General features: G+C 43.4%; 1 protein-coding gene across 8 annotated transcripts in view; it reads right to left on the reverse strand.

Annotated features, from left to right (window-relative positions):
• RBMS1 (RNA binding motif single stranded interacting protein 1) overlaps positions 1-23081 on the reverse strand; it is a 417298-nt gene that overhangs the window by 103584 nt on the left and 290633 nt on the right. For all 8 annotated transcript variants that reach the window (XM_029605592.1, XM_029605591.1, XM_029605593.1 and 5 more), the window contains one exon: positions 18298-18389. In XM_029605592.1, coding sequence (XP_029461452.1) covers positions 18298-18389 — 92 coding nt within the window. The remainder of the gene's footprint in view (positions 1-18297; positions 18390-23081) is intronic.

Here is a 23081-nt window from a genome sequence, read left to right on the forward strand (position 1 = left end):
GTGTTAGTCTACTTAAATGTGTGGAAATACAGGTCAGCAAAAATATAAAATTTAAGGTGACCGTTTTTTATTGGACTGTTTCAGGGAATGGCGGCATTAGCACTCACGAGACCTTGGAGTGTGTGTGTGTGTGTGTGTGTGTGTGGGGGGGGGGGGGGGGGGAATCATATTCGTTGTTTCCTGGGTGTGGGGAAGGGGAGTTAGGGTGATCCCTCCCTAGAAGATTTCAGGAATAGGATAGGGGTGGGCAGCAGGATTCCCCTCCCCTCACGGATTATTTGTTTGCATTTTTTGCTTGTTTATTTTTAAGATTTTATTTTCTTGGGTTTGTTTTGTCTTTTTTTTTTTCACTTTTTGCTACAGTATGTTTTTTTTTTTTACATCCTTGATAATTTCTCTTTCTTTTCCCTCCAGCCTTTCTTCCCTCTTCCACTCCTGTTTGTTTCTTTTGGGTCCTGTTCTCCCCTCCCCTCCAATTTCTCTTCTAGGAAGGTAGGGGCAATTCAGGTACTGGTGGCTTTTTTTCAGGCCCAGTTCATCTCTCCGCAGTAGCAGCATTCAGCATAAAGGAATCTTTATTCAGACTCCTCCTCTAAGGCAATATATATTATGCAATGCAAAAAAAATATGACGAGCAATGCTGACTAAATAAAACAAGAATAAACTGATAGACACACAAGACGACCCCATCAGAAAGAAAAACAAGGCAACACCTCTATGTGGGAACATTTTTGGGACCAGACCATTGCATCAAGGACCTTGTGATCAGGATACCAAAAGGGAAAGTTAGAACTATCCAAAAATGCATAACATTGAAAAATGAAAATGACCAGACATGTCAAAAGAAATATTAAAAGACTTAGCAGAAACATGGGTTTTCTAACCCACTATCAGACATAATTCTGCTGCATCCTTTGCCTTATCACTCTGCTAACACATCAGCCCCTCTTCTCTTACAACTACATTTTAATGTAATCTGTCTTTCGCTTGTATAGTCATGTATCGTAATCCTTTGCCTTGACCTGTTTGGTTTGTTTTGAAATGGATCAAGAGACTGTAATTCCAAAAAAAACAGCCAATAACTGTATTAATAGTCCAACAGTCACCTTATATATTTTTTGTTGATTTTTTATTTCCATCCACAGATGCAGAATGCAAAAGCCCCCTTAATATAACCATTAATCAAAACTCAAAGAAAGGAGGAAAGATCTTGAGAAGGGACACCTCCACACTCAACAATGTGTGCTTAGCCTTAAACTAAACAAGAATTAATCTAGGAAAGTAATAAAAGGGATCCAAAATGTTACACTATTTCAAAGCTTTAAGTGTTACTTTTATTGTTAAGAATGACACAAGGAAAAGATAAGAATACTCTCTCTGAACAGAAATTATAACAGCTTGTACAAAAGTTATGTAATATGCCTAAGGTTCAGGAAATTCCTGTTCCCAGTGAAGGATGGAATTATACAGAAAATCCTGCAAAAAGTGAAAGAAAAAAAAAAAAAAAAAGAGGCATTAGGAACCCATATGGTATTAGGCCTATTCTAACATGTGTTTGGCATGGGCCCCTGGCCCTCAGAAAGACACAAGTAAATGAATTAAAATATAGTAAACCACCCATACCAGAACAGTACTAACTGCCAGCACTCAAAATACAACAACCCTACCTATGAAAAGGCAACACTGCAAATATTACACCAGGCCCTAAAACACCAATACACTTTCTATTAGAAAAACAGAATAGGTGGGCCCGATATTTAATCGGAGCCCACGGGTTACCTGGGGGAGGGCCGGACTGCCGGGCGCGTCGCGTGACGTCATCGGGGCGCGCCGCGAAGCGCGTCGCGTCCCGATGACGTCGGGGCATGAGCCAGCCCCAGTGGGGGCGTTCCGGGGGTTAGCGTCAGAGGGAGGGGCGGCGCCGATGGGAAATGCCGCCCCTCCAAGGGGCGTTCTGGTTGCCGGCGTCATCGGCCCCGATGACGCCGAAGCCCGGATCCCGCCCCTTTGGGGGCGTTCCTGCGGCCAGCGTCATCCGAAGGGGCCGGCTCGGCCTGATGACTTCGGCCGGGGTTTAAAGGGCCGGTGCCTCGAGGCAGCCGGCCCTTTTTTCCCTGGAGAGCTGTTTCCCCACCCTCCCACCCTGTAATGAGTTGTAAGGTGTAATGGAGATAGGAGACGGAGATAGAAGGGAGCAACGCAATGTCGCAGCTGGGGGCGGGTACCCGGGCCAATAGGACTTAGGGTAAAGGGATCAGCCGCGGGCTGACAAGCAGAGTGCCGGAAGAAAAAAGGGGGACCACGCCCGGAGGCAGGGCCCCCCTGCTTACTACGCGGCGGGGGGCCGGTGAACGGAAGTCGCCTTGCTTGGAGCGTGGCAGGCGGCGTGGGGTGGGCGTGGTCCCGGCAGAACGTGTGGCAATAAATAGATATATATATGTATTGGCCCGGGGTGGTGGGTTGTTATGATTACATTGTGTGCTGTTATGGTTAAATAAAAGCTGCGGCCAGTTTTACCCAAAGATACGTTTTGAGTGGTCATTAAGCACTGCAGGTGGGCGAGCGCCCGGGAACAAAGGAAGTCACGAGTCCCAGAGTCAACAAGCCAGGCTGCTATAGATCACTACATAGAAAATGCACAGTAGCAGAATATCAGAATACAGACAGGCCCTCACCAAATAGAGAATAAAGTGACCATAACATATAAATAGCAATGTGTGAAAACTGAACTGGAAACTGCAACAAGCCAGACTGTATGTGCAGTACAACAATGGAGAAGCATCACCATTCCTCATAAAACTTCCCAACAATAAAATCAAGAAATATAAATCATTAACAGTAAAACCATGCTAATAAAAAGAATACATTTTTCAAAACAGCTGAAGAATAGAACAGCCAATAATTAAAAATTCATATGAAGGAGAATATAAATGGTGTGCTGAAAAGGCATGCTGGGAAGAACTCTGTTGGTGAATAAATATTACCTATTGCTTTTTCTTTTCCTGCACCAGGAATATGGTGAAGGTCCGAGCGTATCCTCCTGTTCCCTTAGTGCAGAGCTTTCCAAAGTGTGTGTCGCGACACTTTAGTGTGTCGCCTGAGGTGTGCCGGTGTGTCGCGCAAGCCTGGTGCACGTGACACACCGGCAAGTGGGAGCCAATGCGGCCGCCGGTGGGGCTCATCCCACTGGCAGCTTAGCAGTGAAGAATCGTTGCAGGAAGATCGGTAAGGCCGTGGTGAGTTCACGTCACCACGGCCCGAAGAAAAAGGGCACGTCTAAACGTGCAGGTGCTGCGCCTCCTTCCTGCCCACGCGGCCCCGGAAGAAAAATGTTGCCGGAGCCGCACGGGCAGGAAGGAGATGAAGCAGCCACATGCAGAAGAGGAGCCGCGTTGTTGCAGCGGGCGAGAAGAGGCCAGGTAGCAGGGCCCCCACCGCGGATCGGATCGGCCCGAGAAGATCAGAGTCGCAGCGATCGGCCCGAGAAGATCAGAGTCGCCGCGATCGGCCCGAGAAGATCAGGGCCGCTGCAGAGCCGATCCTGCAGCGACCCGTGAAGAGGAGGCCCAGAGGTAAGAGAGAGGCTGAGGGCCCGTAGAGTGCGTGTATTAGCTGAGTTGAGAGATTGGGTGCCTGTATGAGCTGAGCTGAGTTGAGAGATTGGGTGCCTGTATGAGCTGAATTGAGAGATTGTGTGCGTGTATTAGCTGAGTTGAGAGATTGGGTGCCTGTATGAGCTGAGCTGAGTTGAGAGATTGTGTGCGTGTATGAGGTGAGTTGAGAGATTGGGTGCCTGTATGAGCTGAGCTGAGTTGAGAGATTGGGTGCCTGTATGAGCTGAGCTGAGTTGAGAGGTTGGGTGCCTGTATGAGCTGAATTGAGAGATTGTGTGCATGTATGACGTGAGTTGAGAGATTGGGTGCCTGTGTGAGTTGAGAGATTGGGTGTGGGAGTGAGGACCTCAATATTTGCAGAGACAGCATGTGAGAGCCTGTGTGTGTGAGAGAGAGACAGCATGTGACAGTTAGAGCCTGTGCATGAGCAAGACAGCATGTGGGAGTAAGAGAGAGCCTGGGTGTGTGAGAGTCAGACAGCATGTGTAAGAGAGAGACTGTGTATAAATGATTGTATGAGAGAGAGAGCATGTGAGAGTGAGAGCCTGTGTGTGTGTGAGAGAGAGAAAGCATGTGAGAATGAGAACCTGACTGTATGTTTGAGGGAAGAAGATAGATGGAGAGAAAAGAAATAGAAAAAAAGACAATATGAAATGAATTGGCAAAAAAATAAGAAAGGGGAGGTGGAACAAAAAAGCCTGGGACCAACCGATTAGCAAACTAAGATCAGACAGCAAAGGTAAAAAATAAATAAATAAATAAATAAATTACTTTTTACTGATTGGCACATGTAATCTTTGTTAATGTCAAGAGTAGCACTTTCTCTATGTGGATCTCACAATGTAAGAGATCAACATGGAGGAAGTGGAAACCCACGGGGCCTGCACAGAGGAGGCAGCAGAATGGGCTTCAGTGCCAATAGCAGCAATCAGCGCCTCCCCAATAGCCATGCGGCATCAGTGGCAGCAGAGGAATGAGAGAGGCTCCGAGTTTGCTGGCAAAAGAAAGAGAGGGGGTCTGCCTTTAGTGTGTGCATGTGTATGAATGGGTGCCTGCCTGGGGGTGTATGTGTGTGAATGGATGGGTGCCTGCCTGGGGGATGGTGAGGGAGTGGTGTGAAAATGAATGGGAGCCTGCCTGAGGGGGTCAGTTTTAGTGTGTGAGAATGACTGGGAGCTTGCCTGGGTGTGTGTGTTTGTGTGAGAATGATTGGGAACTTGCCTGGGTGTGTGTGTTTGTGTGTATGTGAGGGAGCCAGAGAGAGTGTGTATGAGAAAATCCAGGGGAGTAGGAGTTTGTGTGTGGGGTGTGTGTGGAGGGGGAGAGAGTGTTAGAGCCTGAGAGTGTGTCAGCGTCTGTGAGAGCGAGAGGTTATGGTGGGTATAAGAGCATGAATGTGTATGTATGTGACAGTGTATGTGTGAGAGAATGGACATGTGAGTCTGTGTGAGAGAGGATAACCTCTGGGAAATTGTAAAAAATGTATATGATTTTAATTAATAGAAATTCTATTTATCAGTAGTTTTTAAATATTCTTTTATTAGTATGGTTTTACTATTATAACTGATGCTTTATGTTTCTTGATTTTATTTGTTTTATGAGGAATGGTGGTTCTGTTTTTCCATTGTTAATACACAGAGTCTGGCTTCTTGGAGTTTCCATTTCAGTTTTTGTCTAATTTGTGCTCCTTTATTTTGTATTCTGTATTTGGTGAGGGTCTGTCTCTGCTCTGTGTGTGTGACCATGATGAGAAATTCTGCTAGCATAGGGATCTATAGCAATCTGGTTTGTTTTGTTTCCTCAGTAGGTGGTGTATTGGTATTCTAGGACCCAGTGTAATATTTACCCATGCTTTTTCACAGGTAGGGTTATTGTTGTTTGAGTCCTTGGTGTTATTACTGTTATGTTACGATGGGATTGCAGTATAGATTTTGAGTGTCTTTTTTGCGAGGTTTTATTTTAGTTCACAATGTGCCTGGCAGAGGAAGGTGTTTGTGCTGCTGTTACTGTGAGGTGACACCAGCATTTGAAAATATCTTTTACTATGATGAGCTGTAAGGGAAACATCCAAGCTCCATTGTTTGGGGGAATTTCAGTGGATGCACAGAGTTACAGAACTGGAGGTGCAGGATTTATATTGACATTCTGTCCCTTCCTATAAATTCCAGATTTCACTCTCATAGCCATATAGAATTAGTTGAATGAGGCTATCAAATAATTATATAGTGTGAAACTGGCCAGCTTTTTAAAATTATGCAGAAGACCCTTTGGACTTTTTTATTAACACCAAATATTCAAAAGCTGTGTTCATCCCATCAAGCTCATATATCTCATTAAAGAGGTAAATTGAATAACACAATAACTGTTTTATTATTGTTACTCATAAATTATAACAACATTAATCTTGGAATATTATATATTTTTAATATAAACGAAAGGTTTTCACAAGATATGTTGTGTTGTGAAACATTTTATTATGTATATATTTAAGGAAACATACATAACGTCGAAATAGATTTCATTCATTTAACCTTTAACCTCCGGTTTGCTTGTAGACTAATTACTGTGTCCCGAAATTATGTTTGTCTAAAAAGTGTGTCACCAACATGAAAAGTTTGGAAAGCTCTGCCTTAGTGGTTCCTTCATTGTGCTAAAGTTTCTATTCCTTTCTTCTTCAGCATTCCCGTACACCTTCAATGCTGGTGAAGTCTGTTGCCACTACTGGTATGGGAGAACCAGAGTAGCTGGATGATGATGCAGACACGCAACTGAGTGCCGACAACCGAGCTGGGCCTTTGCCTCTGTTTCTATTGCAACACTGAGGTTGGACGTGTTGGACCCCAGAAATTTAATAAGGTCTGCCTTCATCACTGGGGGGGGGGGGGGGGGGGGGGGAGGGTGGAGGCGCATGGCCTGCTCTACAGGAGCAGCATGACCACTTCGGAAGATCGAGCAAACATGGGTGATTCTGATGGAAGGGAAGATCCTTCAATTTTTGGAACTGCTATTGTTTTTACTTCAGTAAGTAGACCTGCTTCCTCTGCTGAAGTGCTGGCTGCTTTGTTGAACTTAAATAGGCCTTCTGTAGTTAAACCTTCCTTAGTCTTGCTAGAAAGCATTTGGGAGGGTTTTGGTTTCTTCGAAACAATCCCTCTCACATCTAGCAGTTAGTAACTTGGATATCCATGCTAGAATATATTCTCAGGAATCCACTATATCTTCTCAGTCAGAAAAAATAGGCAACTTGGAATGTTGAACCAACCACTTGACTGCTGTTCAATCAACTCTGGTTCAGGATAAATCCATTATACATCACTGGCTTGACAATTTAGAAAATGTTATGAGAGCATATTGAATTTTTTAGATTGTCTGTTTTCTCTGGTGGAATTTCTCAAGTTATATTCTCCTGCTCTTAGCAAAATGTATTTCCTTCCTCCTACTAAGGAACCAGAAGGTGGATGATACTGGTATCAGTGTGAATCAGTCTACAAGTCTGAGTCTTACTGAAGTATTTGAGAGGTTGGTGGTCGAGGTATCTCATAGGGCTAATTTACTGGTGACTTCGATTTCCTCAAGAACAAGATTCAGTTTTACAGTTGTTTCAGCAAAATTTTCAAGTCCTCTCTATGGAGCTATAAGGTATAGATATGTCTTGATTTGTGTACAGACCACAGTAGTAGGTAGTATAGCGCTGGTTACAGTCATGGAACTTTGTCTTACAGAACTCAATCGAAGAGACTTAAAGAATTAATTTTAACATATTCATTGTTTATTCACAGTTGCTTGAAGAGAACAGATTTTTGGTCCCTCGACATGGACCGTGTTTCGCCACATGGGCTGCATCGGGAGGGTCAGGAGCCCAAAGGATGAGCGGTAAGGCCAGTTATGTAGGAGTGATGAATATGTAGAGGAGCCTTGCAGAGGAATCAGATGAGCTTATAACAGTTAATAGGGAGTGCAGCAGCGTCTCCTGAAGATAATTGTTTTCCAGAATAAATGCAAAGTACTGGAGACGCTAACGAGTGTGGTTCCAAACAAAGCCAAATTCATGACAGCTCTGTTTGGAACCACTCATTAGTGGAGAGGGTTTGTTGCTCACAAACTTTCCCTTCTCTCTTACACACAAGCTTAATCACATACACACACATTCACACACACACACACACACACACATTCACACACATACTTCCCCCTCCTCTTTCTCCAAATCTCAAGTGGCAGCAGCTGCCTCCTACTTCTCCAGCCCCTGCAGAGGATGGGACTGCTCATCTTTCTTGGGACCGCAGGGGCTGATGCTGCTCTGCCTCCTGCTCCTGACCACTGGATGCTCCTTTGGCCAGACTGCTGCTGCTCCTCTAATCAGACCTTGCATAGGCCTGGGGCCTATGCTGCTCCTCCTGCTCCTAGTGCTGACAGTAGTAGGGCCTCTCCTTCCTGTTTGCATGGGCTCATCCCACCCATATGTACTGAAATTTTGAAAAAGCACAATGAAGGTGGAGGCAGAAGAGGAGATACTACAAAGGGTAGACAAGCCGTTATTGGCTATAAATATTTGTAAATGCAATAACTGTTGTTCCCCCCCCCCCCCCAGATGACTGAATTCTGAATGTATATGAAAGATGTGCAACTGGAGATTAGCTGGGGTTTAAGCCTTGACGACTGGTGCAACTGTTCTCAAGTTTGAAATTTGTGCTAATTCAACCCCTTTTTGTGTCTGCAAGCATGCGTTCCATATATGAGCATGTATTTTTCTAGCCCAAAACTTAAAACTATATTACTCAGATTCAGACCAGCCTTCAAGAATAGCATTTGCAAACATTTGGAAAGGGGAGCCTGTGCTCAGTGCAACTTCACATATCTCTCTACTAGAGTGTCGATCAAAATGTAAGCACAGGGTGCACCAGTTGGGGGATAATGAACATTAAACAGCATCCTCTGTTATATTTTATTAGAACTCTTCAAAAGATATTTTAGTATCAAGAACAGCTCCCTGGTATCTTAACCAGAAACTGACATCCCAAAAATCTTTTAAAGTGGAAAGATCCCAGAAATATCATAAAAGAAACAAACAGTGGGCCAGATGTACTGAGAGGTCAGAGTTTTTGGCAGCGGAAATCTGCGGTTGGATATTATGTGCCCAGGCAAAAATAGCATCTGGAATTGAATGTGCTAAGCTCTAGGCACTATTTTTACAGGGTTGCAATCCACCCCCGGCAGCTGGCTGTAACAAGCTTGCTGTTCTGTTTAAGAGGGAGTAAGAAGACCCATAAGAGCCTAAGAGCTATAAGGAGCTTTATGACTTGAATGGGATGGATGGCTACATTTAAATAATATCTTTAATGCTTAGCTACAAACCCTTATAATGCCCACTAAAATTCTCTGTGCAAAGCCAAAGTTTGCATCCATTTAAAAAAAAAAAAAAAAAAAAAATGGCATCCTTTAGTACATCAGCTCCAAGGAATGGCTAAAATACTGCAATCTGATGGGGTAAAAAATGGGGCTCCAAAAATCCAAGATGGCAATATACTAACTAGAGTTTGTGTTTAGATGCTCCGTCCCAGTTTTCTTTGTTTTGCTGTTTTTCATGCTTTTCGGGTTGAAACACAAGAACAAAGTCAGGGGGCCTTCCCCTGGTACTCCCCTGTGAGGACCGCACTGGACAAAGATTGAAGGGCCTCTCTGAGTATCAGGACAGGTGCCAGATGAGTCTGTTGCAGCAGAAGGTGGAGACAGAGTGGCCTTGCAGCTGGATGTTGAAATATCTGAGCCTGGGTGCACCAACCAACCCCTTCCTCCAAACCACGGGGTTGTTGGTGGAGAGGTTCCATCCCTTCAGGTTGTGATTGGGGGGGAGGGGGGGAAGTCTTCCTACTAAATCTCGCAAGATTTGCAAACCCCAGAAACAAGAGTAGTGAGTAGCTTGGCATCAGAAACTCCACCAAAGAGGTCAGGGGTTTGGTTCGTGAGTTGGGCCCAATACTAGTGAAGGATCTGTCTGCACATTAGTACTAGGAGTGAGTGTGAATGTGGCTGAGGTAAGCACCACCGGCTTTCTATTGGGCTCACTTTGGTCAAATCCTCCAATATTACTCTTCTGAGTTAGTAAAAGATGGTATTTGTTTGCCAGTGTTAAAATTGTTTGTGTAGTGGGAAAATAGATTTTGATCCTCTGTGCTAGTAAGAGACAGTATTTGTTTGCCAGAATTGTGAGTTTCCAAAAGGTCACTTACTTGATGTGAGAAGTTGAGAGTACTGATTCCTGGACAACTGATTCCCACACTCCAACCCACCCTAGTCTCATTCTTTGATACACAGATATCACCTCCACTAGGAGGAAAGTCTTCAAAATAAATCAGTCACTAAAAATAACTTTCAATTAATCCGGATTTTAATAATTGACTAATTTTTGTCCTGTTACTGGTCATTCACTAATAAACATAAATCACATAGTTATCAAATTAAAAAATCATAGGATTTTAAAAGATATCTAATAAATAAATTTAAAAACTGATCACATTTAACAATCCTTAAATTACTCCTTAATCAGCTTTTAAGACTTATTAACTCAACAAATTAAGATGCAGACAGAAACTCAGCAGCAAGATGGAGCTATCAGTCTTTTGCACAGACATAGAAACATAGAAATGATGGCAGAAGATGACCAATGGCCCATCCAGTCTGCCCAGCAAGCTTCATACTTATTTGTTACTCTGACCGCCGAGGTCAGGGCCCTTATTGGTAACTTTTAGGTTCTAATTTCCTTCCACCCCCACCATTAATGTAGAGAGCGGTGCTGGAGCTGCAATGTGAAGTATCAAGCCTAATTTGGGAGGGGTGGTGGGGGGGTGGTGATGGTGGTAGTAGTAGTAGTAACCGCCGCAATAAGCAAGCTACTCCCACGCTTATTTGTTTACCCAGCCTTTGCAATTTAGTCCTTGTTGGTTGTTGTCTGAATATAAATCCTCTTTTCTTCATTCCCTCCTGCCGTTGAAGCAGTGAGCTGTGCTATATATGTATTCAAAGTGAAGTATCAGGCATGATTGGTTCAGGGTAGTAGCTGCCGCAACAAGCAAGCTACTCCCACGCTTGCCACATGTATGATTATCTACCTGCTGGTAAGAGGTTGTATGTGTACACTCAGTACAAAGAGCTCTTGGCTCTCAAGGAACAAGTCCAATCTCTAAAGGCTAGAGTGGCAGACCTGGAGGAGATGAGGCAGACAGAGGTATAGAGAGGAGACTTTCAAGGAGAAAGTAGAACGGTCACAAATCCAGTCTAGCAGCCCTTCATAGTAATGATGGCAGCAAAGGACCAATGGTCCATCCAGTCTGCCCAACAAGCTTCCCATTGTAGTATCTGCTGTGCAGGTTACCCCCATGTTGCTTATGGACTTGGTTCTAGAAGTAGTCCTCTGTTTTTTTTCTTAATGTCTGAGCATCAGTACCATAGGCTGTAAAAAAGTCATGGCTCGTGTTGCAGTTGCATCAAAAGCATCAAGGCTTATTGGTTAAGGGTAGTAATTCCAATCATAAGAGTAGTAACCGCTGCACTGTGCTGGTTAACCCCATATTCATCAGTTCTACAGACTGCTGAAGTCGGGGCCCTCTATGTTTGCTATCTAAATTCAATTCCCCTTTTCCCCTGCTGCTGAAGCAGAGAGCAATGCTGGAGTTGCATCAAAAGTATCAAGTTTTATTTGGTTAAGGGTAGTAACCACCGCACCAGCAAGTTATCCCCATGCATGCTTTCTTTGTTTCCTTTAGGACTTGGCCATAGAAGCAGTCCTGTGCTTTTTCCCTTTTGTCTGTGTAACAGTATCCCAGGACCATGGAACTAAGGGCACTCGGCTGACGTCTGAATCAAATTCCTCTTACCCCCTACCATTTAAGTGGGGAACAATGTTGCAGTTGCATTAAAAGCATACTGGTTAAGGGTAGTAATCTCCATGTCTGCTAAGGGTAGTAACCGCCGTACCAGCAATTTACACCCCTGCACGTTTAGCTCATTTCTGTCTTCTAGCCTCTAGAGATCCACAGTGTTTATCCCATGCCTCTTTGTCTGATTTCTTCTTCACTGCCTCCTCTGGAAGAGCATTCCAGGCCTCCACCCCCCTGGAGTTTCATTTCATGACACCTAGTTCTACTGTATTCTTTCCAACAGAAAAGGTTTGAAGTGCATACATCATTGAACCCTTTTAGATATCTAAAGATCTGTATATCTCCCCTGCATCTCCTCTCTTCCAGGGTATATATATATTCAGATCCTTCAGCCTCTTTTCATGTCTTCTGACATAAAACCCCACACCATTTTTGTCACCCTTCTCTGGGCCACCTCCATCCTGTCTCTATCCTTTTTGATATACGGGCTCCAGAACTGTACACAGTACTCCAGCTGAGGCGTCACCAAGGATTTGTACAAGGACATCATCATCTTTTTCTTAGTGGTTATTCTTCTCTCTATGCAGCCCAGCATTCTTCTGGCTTTAGCTCTTGCCTTGTCACATGGCTTCGCCATCTTCAGGTCCCCAGACACTATCACCCCAAGATCTCTCTCTTGGTCCGTGTACATCAGTCTTTCACCCCCATCACACAGCTCTTTTGGATTACTGCATCCCAGGTGCATGACTCTGCACTTCGTGGCATTGTATCCCAGCTGCCAAATCTTCAACCACTCTTCCAGCTTTCTTAAATCTCTTTTCATTCTCTCTATTCCTTCAGGTGTGTCCGCTCAGTTGCAGATTTTAGTATCATCCACAAATAGACAAACTACCTTGTTCTGCTTTGAAGGAGCAAAGTCACCTGGAAGGAGAGCAGTGTGGCAGGAAATAATCCTGTAGTTAGGACCTGCTCTCCAGGTGATGCTATATCCTCTCGCACAGAGGATGTATCTCCATGCCCAGGACTGAAGGGTTAGGACAGCTGTTGCAGTGGGTGATTTTATCATTAGGAAAGCAGACTGCTAGGTGGCTGGTTGATGTGAGAATCACCTGGTAACTTGCCTGCCTGGTGCAAAGTTAGTAGAGCTCACGCACCACCCAGATAAGATTTTAGAGTGCTGTCGTGGTACATGTTGATACCAATGATGTAGAAAGATGCAGGACGGGGGTTCTGGAAGCTAGATTTAGGCTCTTAGGTAGGAAATTGAAATCCCGAACCTCCAGAGTTGCAACACACTGGACCCAGAAGCAGGTTGAGCTACAGAATCTCAATGTATAGATGAACGATGGCACAGGGAAGAGGGTTTTAGGAACCTGGGAACATTTTGGGGTAGGAGGAGCCTATTCCAATAGGATAAGATCCACCTTATCCAGAGTGGAACCAGGCTGCTTGTGCTAACTTTTAAAAAGGAGATAGAACAGCTTTTAATCTAGAACATAAGGGAAAGCCGACAGTCGCTCAGCAGTGCATGGTTCGGAGGGAAGTATCTTCAAAGGATACTGACAAAATCAAGTAAGTTAGAATGTCCTAGTAGAGAGGTAGTTGTAAAAGCCGAAAAACACTTCTAAAAAATGTCTGTATGTAAAAGTCAGAAGTTTGAAAAGTAAGGCAGGAGATTTAGAATGTATCTCAGAGACCTGGTGGAAGGAGGATAACCAATGAGACACTGTGATATAAGGGTACAAATTATATCAACAGGGCAGATAATATTTGTGGAGAGGTGGCACTAAAGATGGCATAGTGTCAAGGCAACAAACTGCATTCTGGAAAACATTTGGATAGAAATTCCAAGGGTAAAAGGGAAGAGTATAGTAGTGGAGAGATATATTATCACCCCCTGGCCAGGATGAGGAAACAGACTGCAAAATGTTAACAGATATTAGGCTGGCCAGTAAAATAAGCAACACAATAGTAATGGGAGACTTATAATTACTCAAACATTGATTGAGTAAATGTCGCATCAGGCTATGCAAGGAGGCAAAGTTTACAGATACCATCAACGACTGCTTCATACAGCAACTGGTCATGGTAAAGAAGACTGGAGGTTTCAGGCTCTGTAGTTTCCCAGAGGTGATCTGGGAAACTACAGAGCCTGATGTCTATACCAGGCAAAATGGTCAAAGCTATTCTTAAAAATAAAATTACTGACCACATAAATAAACATGATTTAATGGGAGTCAACATGGTTTTTGCAAAGGGAAATCTTGCCCTTTCAATTTTGAGGGTGCAAACAAACATACAGTGAAATGCTAAGAGAAATCAGGGAAGCTAACCAAATTGGCAGTGCAATAATAATGGGAGATTTCAATTACCCCAATATTGATTGGGTAAGTGTAACATCAGGACATTCTAGACAGAAAGCTCCTGGATGCAATAAATGACTGCTTCATGGAACACCTGGCTCAGGAACAGACAAGAGAGGGAGCAATTTTAGATCTAATTCTCAGTGGAGTGCAGGATTTGGTGAGAGGTAATGGTGGTGGGGACGCTTGGCAATAGTGTTCATAATATGATCAAATTTGAATTAATGACTGGAAGGGGGACAGTATGTAAATCCACAGCTCTAACACTAAACTTTTAAAAAGGAAACTTTGATAAAATGAGAAAAATAGTAAATAAAAAAAAACCAACCCCAAATAAACCCCCACCCCTCCACAAACACTAAAAGGTGAAGCTACAAAAGTTAGCATGGACACCATCTTAGAAGCACATATATTCCATGCATTAAGGAAGGTGGAAGGAAGGTCAAATGATTGCTGGCAAGGCTAAAAAGTAAGGTGAAAGAGGCTATTTTTGCCAAAGGATCTTCCTTCAAAAACTGGAAGAAGGATGCATCAGAAAAAAATAGGATAAACAAACATTGGCAAGTTAAATGTAAAACATTGATAAGACAAGCTAAAAGAGAATTTGAAAAGAAGTTGGACAGAGGCAAAAACTCTAAAATATATCCAAGGCAGAAAACCTGCGAGGGTGCTTTTAAGGGTGATGATTCAGATGAACTGAACAAAATCACTGTAAACCTGGAAGATGTAGTAGGCCAGACTGACAAACTGAAGAGTGGTAAATCACCTGGACTGGATGGTACACACTCCAGGGTTCTGAAAGAACTAAAAAAATGAAATTTTAGATCTATTACATTTAAATTGTAACCTATCATTAAAATCATCCTTTGTATCTGAATATTGGAAGGTGGCCAATATAACCCCAGTATTTAAAAAGGGCCCCAGGGGTGATTGTTGAGCCTGACTTCAGTGCCAGGAAATATCATGAAAACTGTTTTAAAGAATAAAATCACAAAACATTTAGATAGACATGGTTTAATGGGACACAGTCAGCATGGATTTACCCAAGGAAAGTCTTGCCTCACAAATCTCCCACATTTTTTTTTGAAGGGGTTAATAAACATGTGGACAAAGGTGAACCAGTAGATGTTGTGTATTTGGATTTTCAGAAGGCGTTTGACAAAGTCCCTCATGAGAGGCTTCTAAAAAAACTAAACTGCAATGGGATGGGGCAATGTCCTTTTGTGGATTGCAAACTGGTTAAAAGACAAGAAGCAGTAGGATTAAATGGTCTGTTTTCACAATGGAAAAAGTTAACCAGTGGAGTGCATCAGGGATCTGTACTAGGGCCAGTGTTTCTTTTTTTTAATATATATTTATAAATGATCTGGAAAAGGGTATGACGAGTGAGGTGATAAAATTTGCAGATGACACAAAATTATGCAGAGTAGTTAAATCTCAAGCAGATTGTGATATATTGTAAGAGGACCTTGTGAGACTGGAAGACTGGGTTTCCAAATGGCAGGTGAAATTTAACGTGGACAAGTGCAAGGTGATGCATATAGGGAAAAATAATCCTTGCTGTAGTTACACAATGTTAGCTTCTATCTTAGGAGTTACCACCTGGGAAAGAGATGTAGATGTCATAGTGGATAAAACATTGAAATCATTGGCTCAGTATGCTGTAGTGGTCAAAATAAGCAAACAATGTTAGGAATTATTAGGAAGGGAAATGCAATTAAAACGGAGGATGTCTTAATGCCTCCGTATCGCTCCATGGTGAGACCGCAAGTTTTATAGTGTGTGGAAAATTATGTAATTGCGTCTATGTGTGTGCCTTGAATTTTCCTAAAATCTTCATCAGTCTACCAATGTTCTGTGCAGGAATTACCTCTTAGAAGTACTGAAGAACGTTCTGATCCCTTGCCCCCATGATAAGGGCTTATTTCTTACTGCCAGAGTGGAATTCTAGGGGACATGGAGTCCCTCAAGAAGAAGGTCATCTATCACGATAGTTTGGACCCCACAGGCCTTTTGGCAAGGTCAGTGGTTGAGGAAGAACTCATTCTACTTGTCATTTTTATTTCCTCAAGAAGGAACATAAAACTAATTTTTTCCCCAAGATGCAAGCTTTATTTCATGCTCCAAAAATATGAGCAAGAGAGGGAAAACATTTTTTTGCACTTGGTTGTTTTTCTTACTTATTTATCCAACTTATATTCTGCTTATACAAAATGTGATAGATGGATTCCATATTAAACATATATAATAAAATCAGTGAGGTAGATCTTAAAAACATATGTGCGTGCAAACAAAAATACACCGGATTTTATAAGATACGCGTGTAGCCGCATGTATCTTATAAAATCCAGGGTTGGCGCGCGCAAGGCTGTGCAAAATCGGCAGCCTGCGTGCGCCGAGCCGCACAGCCTGCCTCCGTTCCCTCCGAGGCCACTCCGAAATCGGAGCGGCCTTGGAGGGAACTTTCCTTCCGCGTCCTCCCACCTTCCCCTCCCTTCCCCTATCTACCCCACCCCCCAGCCCCACCTAAATCCCCCCCCTACCTTTTGTTGTGCAAGTTACGCCTGCTTCCAGCAGGCGTAACTTGCTCGCGCCGCCTCAGCATCCCCCGGCACAGGCCACAGTGCCGGGGGGACTCGGGACCGCCCTACTGGCCCGCCCCCTAACCATCTCCACGCCCCCGGACCCGCCCGGACCGTCCCCTGACATGCCCCCAGGACATGCCCCTGGGCTGCTGCCACGCCCCCGGACATGCCCCCTCCCGCCCCTTTTACAAAGCCCTGGGACTTAGGCGCGTGAGTGCCCTGCGTGCGTAAATCCAGCAGGATTTACGCACGCAGGGCTTTTAAAATCTAGCCCAGTGTGTTCTAAAATGCATTTTGTGAGTCAATGCAACTTGCATGGTTTTTTTTTTTAGATTCTAAAGAGCTGGATGTATCCTGAGTAATTCAGGTAATAGAACTGCTATAAAGAGTAGAGTGGGGCTTTCTATTGAATTGCCCCTCTAGTTGGCCTGTTAAAAGATAACAGTAATTTTTTTTATTTTATATGTTGTTTTCTTTGTTTTCTGTGCAAAGAATTCTTGTAATTATGTTAATCCTCATAAAAGCGCAGCAAGTTTAGCTCCTACTCTAAACCCTCCTATGTCCATACGTCCCATCTCTCTATAATGAAATACTCATCATGATTCTGGCACCTCACATCTGGTTTTCATTTTGTTGCCCTAGAAGCTTTCAGAGGACCTTTTCTGGTTACCAGCTTTATTCTTTCACTCAGAAGAACTGAAACTGCACTACACTACTCCAGAGTGAAGGCTGGAGGTGCACATACAGATAGGCCTGTGCTATACAGGATTGGCCTTTATGCTATAAATGAATCTATATTCTTCAGACAAGCACATAGATCATTGGGTAACAGTTTAACCTGTGCAGCAGGAGTCCTCGGATAGCTGAAAGCTCCATGAGTGCCAGGGTTCACACTGAAACCTTTTAAATAATAATAATAATAAAGGTGGAGGGGAGGCTGGTTCCAGTGACAGTGATGTGCACGGACATGCGGTAGGACCAGTGTCCTGACTCTGGTCTTCTACCCTCTCCTCCATGTTTGGGCCAGCCAGTATAGGAGCTGTTGTGGAGGCAGTGCTCACAGTCCCTGGGAGGAAGGATTCAAGGTTACCATGCAAATTGGCAACCCTAGTGGACATATTTAGGGCCCCGTGATTGCAGGGTTTCAGAAGAAGCCCTGGTGCATGGCCCCTGGTTACTATGTGAATTAGAGGAGGATATAATATAGTGGAAAAATCCCTGGGAGGTTGGAAATGAAAGCTCATGTTTCCAGATCGCAGCCCTGGTTCTGTCTAAGCTGGAACTACCAACGAGCAGAAGAAAACTGCAGAGTTTAAAAAAAAAAAAAAAAAAGGACCCACAATAGGACATGCAAATACTGTCTGCAAGACCCCCCTCTAACAGATTTTACTGGATGAAATGAAATTACCAGCAGTATCTATTGTGGCTCAAGTCATTTTCTTTTGCTTTTTATGTAAACTCTACTTTATTCTCGACAGTATCAATCCTGCCAAATTTAGACATGTTTAAAACATTATTCATGTGAGTAAACCTAAGTAGAGCAGAACCAAAAGCTAGCAGTCCCTCCACAAAACAGTCAGAATATCTTTCTTCTGCAAAATTCCTGAGCCAGGTAAATAGTGAAAGGAGTGTCCCAAAGCATTTTTTTTGTACACATTGCAAGAGAGGTCCTCGTGGATCGTACTGTGGTAAGTTGTCCCATGAGAAGACTAAGTTTGCGCTTAGAGTCTCACATTGGAGGACCTCACAAATTAAAAACTGTGTCCTGAAACTGCAAAATTCTATTCCAAGTCAATAATATAAATATTTTTACAGCAGCGCCTGGCAGAATAGATGTCTGCATACACTGGTGGCTTACCTTAGCCATCTGTGCTTGAACTCCAGTAGCCTTCAAAGCAGAAACAGCCTTCTGAGCAGCAGCAGGGCTGTCAAAATCTACAAAACCATAGCCTAAGAAGTGGGGAAAAATACAACTGTTTTAATCTGTAAGTTACAAAAATAATCAAGTATTCAACACAAATATAAATGAGCTGATAAGCTAAACTCATATTTAGGCAGTAGAATACTATATCATAAGCCTCACAAATTCTCCAGTCCAGGGTCTAATAGGTGTGCCACAGCAAGCTCAGAACACAATAGCAGTTGCCAAACTAATGACCTGGTTGCCCATTGTATAAAGCAATTAGATAGATAATAGGAAGTAGAAAGTAAATATTTATAAAACCTATGCAACTGCCAACATTTTTATGAATCGGGAAACAATTTATTTTTCCTTGTAAATCTTTTTTTTTTTTTTGTTAAGTTTTGTGCCTTTTTTAACTCAGGTTTTTGTTTATTTTTGTGGACTTTTTCTTGCTTTCATGATTTTCTCTGCTTAATATTTTGGATTTGTTTTGTCATGTTTGCTCTTATTTTGTTCTAGTGTTTGGCTTCTTGCTTTTTTTTTTTTTTTTGTCTTTCAGTTTTCATTTACTTTAAACTTTTGCTTTGGGGAATTTTTTAATTTTGTCTTTTTTTGTTGCTTGGGGTTTTTTGGGGGGTTTCTCTCCTCTAGCCTTTTCTGTCCCAGGCTGCATCAGCTCTCTTCAGGGCCTGGGCTCTAAAATCCAGGGTCACCGCAGCTTCTCTCTTCAGAACTGGGCCTGCCATTGTAGCCAGTGGCAGGTGTCAACTTTTACAAATCTTCAACCCTAGCAATAATAAAGTAACTCCACAGTCTGTATATTCCTTTAAGTTATTCAAGTGTATATACAGCCAGAAGAATGAAGCCCTTAGTGTTTGGCATGAAATGGCAATCATCAATCACGGTTACACTGTCTACTGTACAGACACTGGTAATCTGGTAGCATGCACGTAACCTTTGCCATGTAGCTCATGTCGCGTGGCTCTAAGACGTGTAATCTAACCATTATATGACCTGTGAGTCATATATATATGATCAATACTGATAAAAAGAAAAATCTGTTATTTTCAAGAAAATAGAAAGGAGTATCGTATGAGCCAGTCAAAAATAAAGTTAGCCGGAAAAAAAACCCCCAGCAAAGGAGTTTGGTAGAGATGGCGCCTTAATAAGGCTGAAGAAAACAACAAGATTCACATTTTCAAGCCTGCTCAGGGCCCTCGTGCAGACAATGATCTTATTTTCTAAAACTTACACGTGTCCCTCAAGTCTTAGGGCACACAGTTACTGAAGATAAACTTTCAAACAACCCACGTAAGAAAGTCAGCAAGCATAAGTGCAAGTCGTACTGATTTTCAAAGCAGGCTGGAGTCCATCAGTCTGCTTTGAAATTTATTCCAGTTTGTTTTGCTGAAAAGTTACGTGCATATCATCAAATTTTACAAAGTACGTGGATAACTCCAAACCCATCCCCTCCGCCGTGCTCTGGTGAACTTTCATCTGAATGTGAAAGCAGTTGGGTAAGAGATGATGGGGCCGCCATCATCCTCAAACATTTGTTAGTCTTGACAAAGGAATCCTACACTGATTACTCTGTTGGTTTTCTTTCAGCTAAGTTTGTGTTTCCCCAGAATATTAAAGGGAGTATGTGCTTAGTTCACAAAATAATAAGAAAATATATTGGTGCCACAATGCATGGTAGTTGTGTTTTAAAAGGCACAAGCAGCTGGAAAAATCTGCATTACTGGTAGACTCATTTTGTGAGAAAAATTATGGTGGGAACAAGCATAAACAGCAAGTTATCTAATGCTGAGATATGTTCTGTGCTCTTCAGTACTGGGTTAAAGGAGGAATTAAAGGTGAAGTACCATTGGCTTAGATATTACAGACTGCGCTCCGTGGGGCTGATGTAATAAGACCTGCGCTGATTTTTTGGGCACATGCGGGAAAAACCTGCGGAAACACGGGATGTAATAATGGCAGTGTATGCTAATTAGATGCGCACATAAAATCCACGCACACCAAACATATGCGCCATAATGCACGCAGTAATATGCGCTCATAGCCATATGAAGTAAAACATGCAGATATCCGCACAGACACCCATCAGCATGTGAACACCCCACGACTGATTCTCCAGAATTTGATGTGAAGGTGGGCAGAGCAATATCTAACCCCCTTCATGATCGAACTCGGACCGCAGGTGACCGCATGAAATGCAGATCAGTGGTTCTGCCTCAGTAAGAAACTGCCTTCTCTCTACCCATTCCATCTGCCGCTTGGATGTCCAGCAAAAGCATAAAAAAAAAACCCCCAGTGTCCACGCCAGCGCTTTCACTTACCTCTTGTCCTGACCCAGGTGCAAAAACCCTGCATTAAAAAACCCGCACTAACCCGATCTCACTGCTGGCGCTGCTCTCTGTATTCCCTGTAAATAGATAATTGCCTCCCTTGCATGCCATTAGCAGGCACTCGCTCAGAAAAACTGCGGGTCTGTAAGCGCACTGGTACGTGCTTTTTTCCCCCCTTATTACATATCCATATGGGGTTTTGAGCAGGAAAATATGCATACAAACGCACGTATAGGCGCGCACAGCATGCAACAGCTGCAGTGCATATTATTACATCAGTCCCCCTGTCTCTAGAAGTTTCAATCATCAGGACTTTTTTTTTTTTTTTTTTAATGTGATGGGGGAATTAAAAAATAATAATAAATAAATAAAACCCACAAAGTGGCTTTATTTCTAAGTTTGGAGATCAACATGCTTGCAGCCATCTTGCATTCTCCCTTCTGGTGCCAGTTATATATACCAAGATGCACACCTCTCAGTGACATCAGTATGCCCCGCTGCGGACACATACTTCCTGCCAGCGCTCTTAGTATTCCCTTCCCCCTCCGTCCAGCAGCCACCGGTCCTCGGGAGGCCCTCCCAAACCAGGCTTCCACCACCAGCCACTGCCTCTCCTCAGTACCCATTCTTGACCTTCAGTTGATGCTGCCTTCTTTCTTTTGTTCCCCTTCCCAGGTTCCAGCTATTGCCTCTCTTTGGCTCCTGATCTGACCTCAAAGCAGCTGATACTCCATGGTCCATCTCCCAATCTCCAGCCACTTCCTCTTCTTGACTCCCACTCTCTCTCTCTCACGCCTTCGCACCCATTCTCCCCATCTGCCAACCACAAGCCGCTATTGGCTACTGCTCATCAGGGCCCCTACACAATTCCAGAGTTTCTCTGGTCCTCTCATCATTCATTAGTCACTGCTGCTACCCCTCAAGTCCTCCCCCTTAAAACTTGTTGTTACTGCCACTCCAGAAAATCAAAACATGACTCACACTCTTACTTAACTGTTGATGCCAAGTCTTTTCCCTGAGCCGGTACCTGCTGCCTCCCTCTTTATTCTGGTCCTCACAACTGGCCCAAGTCAGCTACTGCTGCTGGTCCCCTCTTCCTGCAGGAAGCTGCCCCAGTGCAGCACCCCTAACTATCCTCCTCCTCTATAAACACACATGCATGCACATGATAGAGTACAATCATATTACTTTTATCTAACGACCCTTGCAACAGGAAGCACACGCGCACACACACGTGGCATTTCACAGGAAGGAAGAGGAGAAATGTGATCCAAGTGGGGAAGAGATGCATGGACTAAGGGATGAGGAGGTGATGTGTGAAGAGGAACAAGATACATAGATGAGGAGAGCGGAAAGAACACAAAAGAAGGATTGAGGGTGTGATAATGAAGATGGAGTAAAGAGGATACAGCCAGAGGAAAAAATTAGAAGGAAGGAGAGGAGAAAAAAAAAAAAAAAAAAAGAGAGAAGTAGAGACAGACTTATGAAAAAGAGCGGTTATAAGAGTGGAAGCCAAAAAAAGGAGAACGCACAGTTGTATACCTGTAACAGGTGTTCTCCAAGGATAGCAGGATGTTAGCCCTCACACATGGGTGACATCATCGGATGGAGCCCCAGGTCCAGAACTTTGATCTCAAAGATTCTAGAACTTTCAAAAATGCCCTACTGAACATGTGCAGCTGTAGTCAACACCCTGTCCCCAGGCAGAGTTCCTCAGACCATGATATAGCTAATATATGGAGAAACCAACTCCAGGGGTGGGGGGATTTGTGAAGACTAACATCCTGCTGCCTCAGAAAACACCCGTTACAGATAAGGAACTCTGCTTTCTCAGAGGACAAGCAGGATGGAAGTCCTCGCACATGGGTGATTCCCCAAGCTATAGGCTGTCCAAGCAGGACAAAGTAGGAAACTGAACCTTGCTGAAAGCACCACCTCTCTTCCTTTTGCTTGTGAGGCAGCTGACCTACAGAGGGGTCTAAGCGGGAAAAAAGTTGGGTTCTACAAAGAGAAAAACTATAAAAATGACCTAGATACGTATCAGGGGCACCTAAGGCAAGGAGTGATGAGAGTGCCAGCAAGAAACATACTCTGCATCAAGAAAAACATTACAAGCAGGGTTTTGGATAAGGAAACTCTGACGACAGTAGATATAGTATCTCCTGGATACAGGAAAAATTCTAGAGATGTAAACCAGAGAAGGACTCTTAGAAGACTTCATAGTTTCCTTCGTTGTTACAAGGCAACTGAAAAACCAACTGGGGCCCAAGAGCTCCCCAGAAAGAAACTGTGATCCACCAGCATCTGAAAGACAGAATGCATCTGCAGAAGTATGCCCATGTTTGGCTGATAGGCACAATGGGCAGAAAAACCCAAGCAATGCTTGGAAGA

Source organism: Rhinatrema bivittatum, chromosome 6 (genome assembly GCF_901001135.1).
Source record: "Rhinatrema bivittatum chromosome 6, aRhiBiv1.1, whole genome shotgun sequence".
Classification (NCBI taxonomy): Eukaryota; Metazoa; Chordata; class Amphibia; order Gymnophiona; family Rhinatrematidae; genus Rhinatrema; species Rhinatrema bivittatum.